Genomic DNA, 12,092 nt, shown 5'->3' with positions numbered 1-12,092 from the left:
TACACGCAAGGCTGTGAGCCAGGTGTCAGGCGAGCAAGAGACAGTGCAGTGTGCTGACTTCCCTGAGAGTGCGAGCAATTCCAGTGCCAGCCCCTGCCTGAACACGTAGGCTGGGAGCCGCGTGAGAGGGCCCCTGACCTTCAGTGGGAGATATAGCCTGCCGGGGACCCTCCTTCTTGCCCTCCCTGCCATGCTGTGCTCCTCTCTGACTGCAGCCAGCCGGGAGCCAGCACGAAGGGAGCCCCAGAGATAGGTTGGCCCTGGACACAGGGCAGGCAGAGCGTCTACCTGGGGTGAACGGGCGTCGGCAAGCTGACCCAGGAAGCACACGCAGGCTAACGCAGAGCGGCACTCACAGACCCCCGTAGATTATGGCAGGGGGGAAGCCAGGCCCGCGTCACAGGTTCTGTCGCCACTTGGTTGGGTGGCCTCTCTGAATCCTAGTTTCCTCTCTTCTTTATAAAGAAGGGGTTGCTGGATCTTTCCATCATGCTCTGTGTAACGCAGCCATGCAGTACGAAGAGGTGTCCCTTTGACCCGGGTTTGAATCCTGGTTGCTCCTCTCACCTAAATGGGGAAAGACCCTCCACAGGGCTGTTTCCCAGAGCCGGGGTGGGGTGGGGTGGGGTGGGGTGGGAGGAGAGCCCTGCACAGAGTAGGTGCTCAGTAAACATGACCTCCCTTGCTTTATTTCACTGCAGCAGTAACGAGGCAGGAATTTTCCTTGAGGATTTGTTTTTAACAAGCTGACCTTCAGGATGACATGGTGAGACACAGGACACTGTTCAGGGCACCTGCTTAGGCCTGGGCTGTGGGGAGGGCAGCCGCCTTGTGGGAGCCTTGGTGCCCTCTGAACCGGCCTCCTCTTCCCTCCCTGCTGGGCCACTCAGGGTGGGTGGGGCTCCATGTAAAAAGGATGTTCTCTCCACCCCCCACCCGCCTGTAGGGGCCCTGCCTCTGCCCCTTGCCCCCTGGAGGCTGTTCGGGCTCTGTCCCTGGAAGGCCTGCTCTGGCCTCCCCTGGCTTCCCCTGTTTACCCAAAGCCAGTGCCAGAATTGAAGCACGTTTTTCCACCAGCTGAGGAGTCAGTGCAGAGAGCAAAGGTCTGGGTCATACAGGGATTCCAATTTCAGTCCCAGCCTTGGTCTGCTTGTCTGCCAGCGGGGATAAGCCTGCCTTTCACTGATGTCCTGGGACCAGTGCTGGTGTAAGGCCCACAGCACGTGGTGGCGGCCCTGTGATGCGGGCCCCCGTCCCTGCCGAGGGAACCCAGGGACCAAGCTGGGCTCCGCACCTCGGCTCTGTTACACACTCCTCCACTGCTCTCCTGGTCTCGGCCTCTAGGCTGAATCACAAAGCAGAACCGGGCCCCCAAGTCTCATTTCCAGTTTTTAATGTTTTTCTTGTAAAACCAAAAATATAAAACTGGCAGGGGAATGGAAAACAAGTTCTGTACATTTTATATACACGAGGTCTGTGATTTCGAAACCATTGGGGAAACAAAAGGAAGACACAGTCAAGGGATGCCACAGGTCACGGATCCTGAAGGGCACCTCTGAGCACCTGGCTCAGGCTCAGAGGCTCACTCCCGGCCAGTGCTGTGCAGCTGCCGCAGACCAGGCACCCTGCGTTCTGCGGAGCAGTGGCCTGGCTGCTCGGGCTGGGTGCCCCGAAGGTGGGAACAGACGACGGGGTGGGCAAGGGAGCGTCTGCGGTGGAGGTCAGCAGGTGTGGGAGGCCTTCCTTCAGGTGTCTGTGTAGATGGAGGGGATGTGACTCAGGCAGTGGTCAAAGGCCCCGTTGGGGAAGAAGCCGCAGTCCTCGGGGCCGCTGGACACGACGTCTTCCGATGGCTGTGGTGGCAGCACTGTGGGGCATGGGGCCTCGGCCAGGGCCTCGTAGCCTGTGGGTGTAGGGGAACAGGGTCCAGACTGGAGAGCTCAAGGGCCATGCCTTGTCATCTTTTCCCAGCTCCCAGACCCCACCCTCCTGCCCAGGGTCCCTCGTCACGGTGTCCCCTCAGCAGGGTGCTCTGAGACCTCTGCTCTTCCAGATGGGGGAGCTGGTGGGCGGGGCGGGGGCTTGGGAGGAGGCTCCCTAGGCCTTGTACCCCCAAGGGGCCCAGGGCAGTTGGGGAGAGAGGCAAGGGCTGGCGGGGGGCAGTCCATCACCCAGTGCTGGACTGTGGTGCAGAATGTGGGGAGGAAGGGGAGGTCGAGGTGGGAACATCACAGCTCTAGCCCTCAAGGGCTGGTTTTCTCCTGGCAGAAGGACCCCAGCCCACCGCCACCCTTTCAGGTTCCTCTGCCCCAGCAGACACAAGAAACCCAAAGAAGGGGGCCAGCACTCATTGGGCGTTTACCCAAAGCTCATTTAAATCTTGTCTCACTTAGGCTTCACGACAATCCTGTGAGGTGGGATTCATTCCCATTTTACAGGTGAGAAGACAGAGGCTCAGAGAAGGCAAGCGCCCTGCCCCAGGCCATAGTCAGCAGGGGAGCTGGGATTTGAACCCAGGTCCATCTGGCTCCGAGACACCTGGCTCTTCCATTGGACACACTGTCTCTGGGGTGGGGGCCTGAAACCTAGAAGGGGCCTAGAGAGGTCGTCTTATCCAGTCCCTGCCCTAAGGACTCTGTCCCTGAGCTGCTGTCATGAATTTGTATAACCTGAGACAGATTGGCCTCAGTCTTCCTGTCTGTGCAATGGGATCAGATCAAACTAATCCTGAGGCCCCATGGCCCTACCTTGTTGGTCCGGATTCAATCCTGTGAGTCTGCTCTCAGCCTGGCAGATGAGGTGTGGGCAAGGGCACTGGATGCTGGGCTGCCACCCAGACAGCAAGGGAGAGGGGAGGCCAAAAGAACCCCCTACCCAGATGTGGGGGCATGGAAGCTGCCTCTCGCCGCCCCCCCCCGCCCAGAGCTATTTATTTCAGGTCTTGCTGCTAAACCAAGAAAATCCCGCCTAGAGTTGGATGGGGCCAGGGGGAGGTTGGGGTGGTGAGAGCTGGGAGCGCTGGAGACGGTGGCGGCAGGTGCCTAATCACGCACCAACCCATGCGCAAGCAGACACGGAACACGCACCCCCGCCCCCCGCGGACCTGTGGTCAGGTTCACATCTGCCTCTCGTGCATGCGTGTGACACATGTCCACTCACAGAGGTATGTACACTGTGCCCGAGCACACAGGCACACACCTGCACACAAGCATGCTCATATGAAATGGCCCAAACATGCTAATACACAACCATGCACACACACGTGTACACACACAGAGGGGAATCACAGGAGGAGGACACACGTGTGCACAGACACGGCATGAACATCAGCACAAGCACGATGTGGAGCACATGTTTGCAGACACAACACACGTGCCACCGAACTCCTTACACATGGGGGGCTCACACTACCGGGAACCCACCGTGCTGGCCCTGCATGCACACGCATGCACATGGCCACAAAGACATGCCCCACAAACACGTGTAGAAAGAAGACATGCACAGACCCGGAGCGTGTGTGTGAGCAGGAACACACGGGTCCGCACGCAGGTGACCCACAGGTTTGTGTGTGCTCGGCTGTGGCCTTGTCCCTGGTCCTTATCCCTCCACCCCCAGCTGCACACACCCAGAGCGGCCCAAGGGGCCTCCGGGAAGGGTCTCAGGCTCCCCTTTGTCCGGGGACCCACCATCCTGCCCAGGCCTTGCAGCTTCCAGCTAGATCTGAGCCCCGAGGCTGATCTGGGGTGGGCTTGGCTTGGGGACTTCCTGTACCACCCATCTGATGTCCCCGCTCTGACCAGGCGTGGCCCTGGGGTCTGACACCTCCACTCGGGCTGTGCGCAGCCCTCCCCTCTCACTGGGTTCTCCACCCCAGCTGGGGGCATTACTCGAGGAAGGTCCAGGGCCCTGAGGGGGACACAGATGCAGCATAAGGAACAAGCACAACCTCTAGGCTCTGTCTTTTCCTACAGTGTGGCCTCTGTGGGCCTCGGTTCCCTCATCTGTTAAATGGGGATCAGTATTTGTCTCATTCCCTGCTGTATTCTCAGGGTTTACAATGGTGCCTGGCACACAGTAGGTGCTCAATAAATATTTAACGGGAAGCATCAGCTAGACGGGGAGCTCCTAGTCTGATTCTTCTCTGTGTGAGAGTGTGGAAGGAACACTGAAGCTGGGGTCAGGCAGCATGCAAATCCCCACTCTGTGGGGTCCTGGGACCTCCCTGCGCCTTTAGCTCCGCCTCTGTAAAGTGGGGATGACCCTACCTCATGGGGCCGTCCCAAGGCTGTGGGACAATACGCACGAAGCACGCGGCACAGGAATGGAAAGGAGGCATGCAGGCGGGGCTTACCTGTGGCAGGTAAAGGTGCAGTGAGGCCATGGTAGCCATTGGGCCGCAGTGGGTTGAAACCATGGGCCTCCCCGGCCAGTCCGTCCCCACTGGCGGCCTGCTCGGCTGACCGGTAGCAGTCACCATAAGGGAAGCAATTCTGGATGGAGTGGAAACTGCCCTGGTAGCCTGCAGGGGGAGGCAGCGGGGGCTGCATTCAGAGGGAAGATGCCCAGGGAGGGAGCGGACGGTCCCCCACTGTAGTGCTCAGCCCCCCACACTCCTGTGGGCACGGGGGGTGTGAATGAGTGAAGAGAGCCCCAGGGTGGAGGAGGCGCGGGGGGTCCTGCCCCGCATGGGGTTGGGGGAGGTGGTCTGCTTAGGGGGAAGGGACTGTGGGCCCTCCCCCGACTTCCGCTCCGAGAAACCCCATCTCTCACTGTTCCTCCAAGCAGCAGGCCAGTCCCACCCCCAGCCATCAAAGGGAATGCTGTTCCCTTTGATGCCTGGTCGATGGAACAAACTCTTCCTCAGCACTGCCTCCCGGCTTTTCTCAGTGTGGCCCTCAGTGCCCGCCATCGTTCCGAGTACCCACCTGCCACCCCCAGGCCAGTGTCTCCTGCCTCTCGGGCAGCCTGAGTGGAATCGGTGGGTACATATGGAGAGGGCCCCCTGGCCAGAGCTTACCTTGCGGGCTGGGCAGAGGCTGGGGCGGAGGGCTCTGGAAGGGCGGGTAGGGTGGCTTGCTGGGGAGCGTGGGGAAGGACTGGCCCCCTGGAGAATGGCTCTGGGAGGACGGTGGCAGCGGCGGTGGCGCAAGCCCCTTCAGCGGGCTGACCATGGGCGAGAGGAGGCCGGGTCCCAACCTGGAGAGAAGAGACAGCCCTTAGCAGGATGGGCTCTGGGGGATGTGGGGGCCACAGGCATGCCTGCCACTTCTTGTTCCCCTCCAGCAACGGTGAGCTCACTCACTGACCTGTTCTAACTTACAACAGTGCAGTTAGAAGAGGAAGCTTTTATTTCTGATTATGTTCAAACCGGAATTAAAATTTAAAATCCTGTAAGCTTTAGAGTCCAAAGGAACCAGTAAAGAAAAGCTTCTATTTGGTATTTAGGACTGATAGTCAAGACCACTGGTTATAACCACAACAAAACTGTTTAAAACCCCATCTGCTCTCAGTGCCCACGTGACTTTGGGCAAAATGCTTAATGTCTCTGAGCCTTGGTTTCCTCACAGGGTTGCTGTGTTCTCCACCTTGCAACTCCACTGAAACTCTTTACCCAGGGCTAAATACCAGCCACCCCTGCTGGATCCCCATACCCTAACTCTGTGCAAGCCGCTCTGGCCACCAGCAGGATGAGTCCAGGAACAGCCCCACTGAAAGCCGGGGTAGTTTCTCAGCAGGAGAACATTCCAAGGCACTAACAGTCACCATTCACTCACTGAACCTCTGCCTCGCTCCAGACCTTGTGAGACATGTTCACAGATCAGAAAACCAAGGCTCAGAGAGGCTGCCCAAGTTAGTCCCAGCCACACAGCACTGAGCCCATAGGTTATGGTGAGGATAAAATTAAGTAAAGCAATGTAGACAAAGCACCCAGTATGATGTCAGATACATTCTCAGCCACACTGTGAATCATCAGCGTTATCATCAAGGTGAAAGGAAGGAAAACTAACGCTTAGATCTGATGTACAAATTGGCCTCTAGTCCTCTGCATGGTGTACTTTTAGGGACCTTCTGTCTCCATCTCTGGCCATCTCTCCTCCACTTGCACACATCCTGTGATGGGGGACTCACCACCTCCCTTCGTACACAGCCTGAAGGGGTGTAGGCCTCAGCCTGTACTCTCTGGAAGCTCACGTTCTGAAACGAGCCTGCAGCGGCTGAGAGCTGTGCAGCCGCCCTGAACCCAGCTGAGCCCCAGTGGGCTGTCTAACTAGGCTTCACGTCACTGTACGCCAGGTTCCTTCCTCTTGCCGCCCTCTTAAGCCTCTGAGGTCTGCTCACAGGAACCCAAATGACCCTGGGGTCAGGGAGACTTGGCTGAAGGCTCACAGCCTATGAAGCATTTATGTGCACTGCAGAAAGAGGACGAGCGTGAGGGCTCAGAGTCTTTATTTTCTTGTTTGCATTAATGGTTATGTTGGACCATTCACGTTAGAATAGCCTATGAACTCAATGTCACAGCTCCAGGTGAAGCTCCAGGTGACCTTTTCAGGCTAGGCATGTTACCCCCGCCCACCCTCCAACACATGAAGAGGTGTGGACAGATCAGTGCCTCTCTCTGAGGGGAGCAGGACTGTCTCAAAACAAGGAAAGATTTGGGGAGAGGTTGGTGGGCTTCATGTCTGTAGCTCTGCAGGGTCCCCACGTGCTCTAACTTGGGCATCCTGCTGTCACTGCCCCTGTGATGACACTGCACTGTCATCATTCCCATGTCCGGGACCCCCACCACTGTGTGAGTATGCTGAAGACAGCAGAAAGGGGCTTCCACGCCGGGTCCCTGGTCCCCAGGCCCAGCATCTAAGGCCCTGGAGGTACGTGTCAGCCTCCGTAAGTTGATGAACTGACGGTCATCAAGACTCCATGAATTAATTGTCATTATCATCAACGTGTATATTTTTAGACCTGTCTCACAGGGCCATCAAGTGGGTCTACAATTGTGCTCTATAAACCGTGTAGGGCTGTGCACAAGCCATGGGTCCTCGTAACCAGTTCTCTCGGCTGAGGCTGGGTCCACGCGTGGCCAGGAGGGTGGGTCTTCCTCCTTCCAGCCTGCTGGGTGGTACCCTCCTGTCTTATGCCCACCCCATCCTGGCACCCACAGCCCACTTCTTCCCCGACTTCCTGTCAGTCCCCTCCCCTGGGAGCCCCTGCGGGGAGGGCCAGGCCTGGTCCTCTCAGTTACTCCCTGCTTAGCACCGGGCCTGGCACATAGCAAACAGCTGATAAATACTAACAAATGGGCTTCTGAATCACTCAGCTACAAAATCCAGAGATTAACAGCACTGCAGACTTAAGGAGAACCAGATCCGAAGGGGAAAAAACATGCATTTTCAAAGTTTGTTTCTCCTGTCTCAAACCTGCCATAAATTCCCATTTGCCACCTTCACAGCCAGTGAAATTAAACAGAACACGACTCTCCCCTCAGCAGACGTGAAGGTTGAGGTTATACTGCTCTACCTGAACCCTTTAAAAGGAAAAAAGATCATCTGGAGCTCCTCTTCTGAGTCATGCAAATGATCCCTAAATCAAATATTTTTGCTTCAATTGGAACCTATAAAAATTAATATAAAACCTCACTGGCCTGGCAGACTAGGGCTTCATACCTCGTACAGGGCCGGGGAGAAAAAACCACCCTATTGAGCGTCTTCTCTGAGCCAGGGTAAACAAATCTGGTCATGAAGTCAGGCCCTCTTAGCATATTTTTGAGTGAATCAGATAATTCTGTCAAGCTATTTAACCCAGCAAACCACCAGGGAGCTGCGAGTGGCCTTCCTTGTTGACTTTGGCAGGAAGGGGAGGCTGAAGGCCTTCCCCCCTTCCTCGCCTCTTCTCAGGGGCTGAAAAAAGAAACCCATTCAAGCTGGGCTTGGGCCTGGTGTCAGGCGTGAGGGCCTTTCTCTCAGGCAGCCCAGGGGAGCCTGGGCACCTGGCTGGTGGGGATGGCTTGCCCGTTGCTCCTGCAGGTACGGGTGACCGAGCGGGCCTGGGGTCCTGTCTCCGTCCTGTCATCACTCTGCCTCTCGCTGCAGGAATTCTTGATGGGCACTTATGCAGGCGGCAGGGAGGTGACGAATGAGGTGGAGCAGAGTGCACAGGCCTGAGAGGGGAAAGGACTCTGGTTTATTTTTCTTTGGTTGGCGATGTTTTGGGGCTGGCTGTGGGTGAACAGGTGGACTGAGCCAGTGGGTGGGGGACAGGGGGGCAGTGTCCAAGGAACCTGTACCGGGTGACACATACAATGTCAGGCATGTGTAGCTGATCCTCACCACCTTCCTAGAGGAGAGTATTTTAATGCCCATTTTACAGAAGAAGAAACTGAGGCTCGGGGAGGGCTTGGTTTTCTGGGTCCCCCTTTGCACTCCATCATGCTGCCTCTTGGTGGCTCTTCCCCTACTCATAGCCAGTCTACCCTGCTCACCCAGGGGTTCATCTCTGACCAGCCCTCCTCTCCCCACCCAGCCAGAGTGTCCTCAAGTCCTGCTCATTCCATGGCACTCATGTCTTCTGAGCGTTCCTCCTCTCTCCCACAGGTGCTGGCTCAGGCTGCCATCCACCCACCTTGGACGATGCAGTCCAGCCCCACACTGCAGGCTGTGTCTTCTCATCCCCAAACCTGACCTGCTCACTGCTCAACACCCTTCAGACAGAGTCCTGTTACAGGCCCCATGATCTGGCCCTGGTGACCGCTCTCCTGAGCCTATCACCCCACACGAAGGTTCAGGCTTCTCAGAACACACCAAGCTCTCGCCACACCTGCCCACGCTCTGGCTGCTCCTTCCTCCCAATCTCTCCATTCGGCCAGCTCCTACTTAACCTTGGAGGCCCGGCTTAACACCACCTCCAGGAAGCCTTCCCTGACATCCTCCCCCACCACACTGGGTTCTTCTCTGGGCTTCCACAGCCCCTTCTGCTTTCTTCCCTGAGGGCACTTGCCCTGTGTCCTCAATCCCTGTAGGTCTATCACAGGGAGCTTCACCAGGGCTGGCTGGGGGCATCAGTGGCCCCAGCACCAGGCCCAGGGCCCTGCCCTCATCAGGGGCTCAATAACTGGACACTGAATGAACGGATGAGGGAGTAGCAAGAGGAGCCCTGGACAGCGAATTTGGTAATGTACTCAGGCTGGTGGCCCCACGCACAGGCAGGCCACGGCTGCAGCCTTGAGAAGGAGGGGCAGGGGAGGAGGAAGGTGATGGGACAAGGCCTTGGGGGATGAGTTTGATCAAGTCAAACTTGGGGGACAAGTTTTGATCAAGCAAAAGTGGCAGGGAGGGCAGGCGGTAGGGCTGTGAGGCTTCCCTCTGCCCACTTGCAAGGAAAACAGATTTCTGAAGCATTAGGGGCCAGCAATTAGCACATTCCTCGTTTCCAGCCAATTAAATGGCCACAGTGGGAACCACCCTGAATGCAGAAAGAGGCCCCCTCCCTGCAGTGATCCTGCAGAAAGGGCTTCTGGACAGCCCTGGCGGGCCGGCCAACAGTCACAGCTGCATCGGCCAGAAGTGGGGACGAGACCAGGCGGGCCACTCTGGAGTGGGCAGTGGGCAGTCTGCTCACCAAATACACGGTGCAAGCCAAAGAGAAGTCAGGGTGAGGCTCCCAAGGAGGCCTGGCTGTGGAAGGCCAGAATGCAGGGTCGGGTGGGGATGCAGCATCTTCCCAGGGCCGCCCCCCCAGGGAGTGGAAGGGGCACGAGGTGAGGCACCGAGAAGCCCCGTACTGCTATCATCCACCTGGTAGGGTTACTGTGAGGCACTGAGGAAATCGTGCACGGCGAGTATTTGGTACAGAGCGCAGTGCCTGTAGGTGCTGCGTAAATGCTGGCTGTTTTCATTATTAGTAACAACCACTGAGTGTGCGGGACGCCTGCCCTCACCTGCTGCCCGTGCAGGTGCCCACCTGCTGTCCTGGAGGAGGACTGGCTTTCTGTACATACCCATCCCTGGTGCTCTCAGCCGTGGGCAGAGGGGACAGATGGTGGTGGGAACTGGTGGTGGCGTCCAGTGGGTGGTGCCTGGAAGGGACATCGTGCATAGGGGGCAGGATGCTTGATGCGAGCCCATTATGGGGGGTGATGGAGCCAGGATACACGCCTGCAGGGAAGCAAACAAATATCACTGGGCTTCGGCCACTCCCTAGAGATGGCTGTGGATGCCCCAGAGGCTGTGTGCCTGCGGAGAGAGAAAGACAAGAAGAGAAACCAGCGAAGCTGTATTCATAGAAGGTTAGGGGCCCAAACGGGGGAGATGATGGCCCCACTCTGCTCTGTTCATGCTGTAGCTGAAGGGCTGTGTGCGGGGCTGAGGTCTGTGCTGAGAGCAGAGGTGGACTGACAGGGGCTGTCAGAGGCAGGGGTGGTCGGGCTGTGTGTGTGCACATGTGTGCTTACTGGGGCAGAGGGGTGTTGAATGGAGCAGGCTGCCTCAAACCTCTGGGGCTGTTCTGGGAAAGAAGGGGCTTGCTCTGTGTAGCCCCCGTAGACAGAGACCCTGGAATGAAGAGAAGTTTGAGAGAAGCAGACTCTAGCTCCAGGCTTGGCCGTTCCTTCTAATAGGCAGAGCTGCTGTAGGGTCACAGGCTGCCTTTGGAGAAAATTAACTACCCAATCCCAGAGATGTGCAAGCAGCGCCGGGATGTCTGCTGTGAGGGGTTCTAGAGAGAGGATGACTATGCTAGCTGGATGGCAGGCTGGCCTGGGAGACTTGGGAGAAGGGATACCACAGATGGCTGTGTAGGCTGTACACTGCACAAGGGTCCTGACCGAGGAGAGGTGTCAGCCATGATCTAGTCTCAGATTCTAAACCTCTAGAAGACACCTGCAGGGTGGTACCACCTTTTATCACCTTTTACTCTCAAGGGTCTTACCCTTATTAAGAAGACAGGTGGGCTAATGAATCAAATGGGGGACCCTAGTCAGTCCAGGGTCCCAACTGAGGGTCTGAGAATAGTTACTGAGGCCACTGCTTCCCAAATGCCTTCACCAAGGAACCCCAATTAGAGGGGAGAATGAACCCCAACTCTGGGACTAGAGCCTGAGAAGGTCACAGCAAAGGCTGCAAGTTTTGACATTCCCTATTTCATCTGAAAAAAACAATGAGGCCAATTTTGCACCCCTTCTTTAATCTGGCCATGTTTATTTGAATATTAATAGAAATTGACATCATTTTCCCAGAAATCAGTTCATCAAGTTGATGCCCTGGGAGGACTCTGTGGACCTGGGGGCTGTGCCCCGAGCTGCACTGATGCAGTGTCCACTCTGTCAGCTGTTACATTTCGAATATCACTCTGGTCATCGTGGATCCAGACCCAATGTTCTTAGCACCTCATGAGGACCATCTGAGAACACACCACACTCTTTTCATGGATGCAGTAAAGGAGGAACTTTTACCTTCTTAGGTGGTTCTAAGGCTAGTCCATCCCAGGCCTGCAAGTCAGGGAACTACTACCAGGAACTGAGCAGGACTATGGCAGGGATTGCAAGCTCAATGCCTTAGGTGGCATGGCAGGGAGCAAAGTAAATGAACTGGCAGGGTTTACGGTAGGGGACTGTGGCACCACACAGGTTGTAGACCAAACAGTTTGCAACCCCTGGCCAGGAGTTAGAGCAACAGACGTCCTATGGAAGGGTTACATTAGGTGAAATTCTAATCTATTATAAACAACAGTTAATTAAGAATATACTATACGTCAAGCTCTTTTTCCACAGTATCAAGTTTAAGCATCTCAGCAACTGTCAATCGGGCAGATAATATGATCTCATTTTAAGATGAAGAAACTCAGTCTTAAGAACTTCAGTGATTTGTCCCAAGTCATGCAATGGGCAGCTAATCAGGCCTCCCAAGTGATACCAAGAGAAAGTCCATTTAGAGCCAGGCCCAGGAAATGGCCTGGGGCTCCAGCTCAGGCTGCAGCCTGGATGTCTGGCTAGGGGGCTCTGGTCCAGGCTTCACTGTGGGCCGGCTGTGAGACCCAGGCTCTGAATGGGCTCTCGGGAGCCTCTGCCTCTCAGCCCCAGTCCCTCCCGCTCCGTCTCGGGG

At 56.5% G+C, this 12,092-nt stretch overlaps 1 protein-coding gene across 1 annotated transcript in view; it reads right to left on the bottom strand.

Moving 5' to 3' along the window:
* Nucleotides 1–1,745: 1,745 nt before the first annotated feature.
* Nucleotides 1,746–12,092, bottom strand: part of LOC111175834 (zinc finger protein GLIS1) — a 28,632-nt gene continuing 18,285 nt past the window's right edge. Inside the window, exons 5-8 of the mRNA XM_089911541.1 lie at nt 9,932–10,148; nt 5,018–5,196; nt 4,352–4,519; nt 1,746–1,903 (exon numbers count right to left, since the gene is read on the bottom strand). Coding sequence (XP_089767667.1) covers nt 1,746–1,903; nt 4,352–4,519; nt 5,018–5,196; nt 9,932–10,148 — 722 coding nt within the window. The remainder of the gene's footprint in view (nt 1,904–4,351; nt 4,520–5,017; nt 5,197–9,931; nt 10,149–12,092) is intronic.

Source organism: Delphinapterus leucas, chromosome 1 (assembly GCF_059928025.1).
Source record: "Delphinapterus leucas isolate spDelLeu-1000000601 "Yukka" chromosome 1, BTC_Dleu_Yukka2, whole genome shotgun sequence".
NCBI lineage: Eukaryota > Metazoa > Chordata > Mammalia > Artiodactyla > Monodontidae > Delphinapterus > Delphinapterus leucas.
Note: the sequence above shows the minus strand (reverse complement) of the source record. Positions and strands in the feature narration are given on the sequence as shown.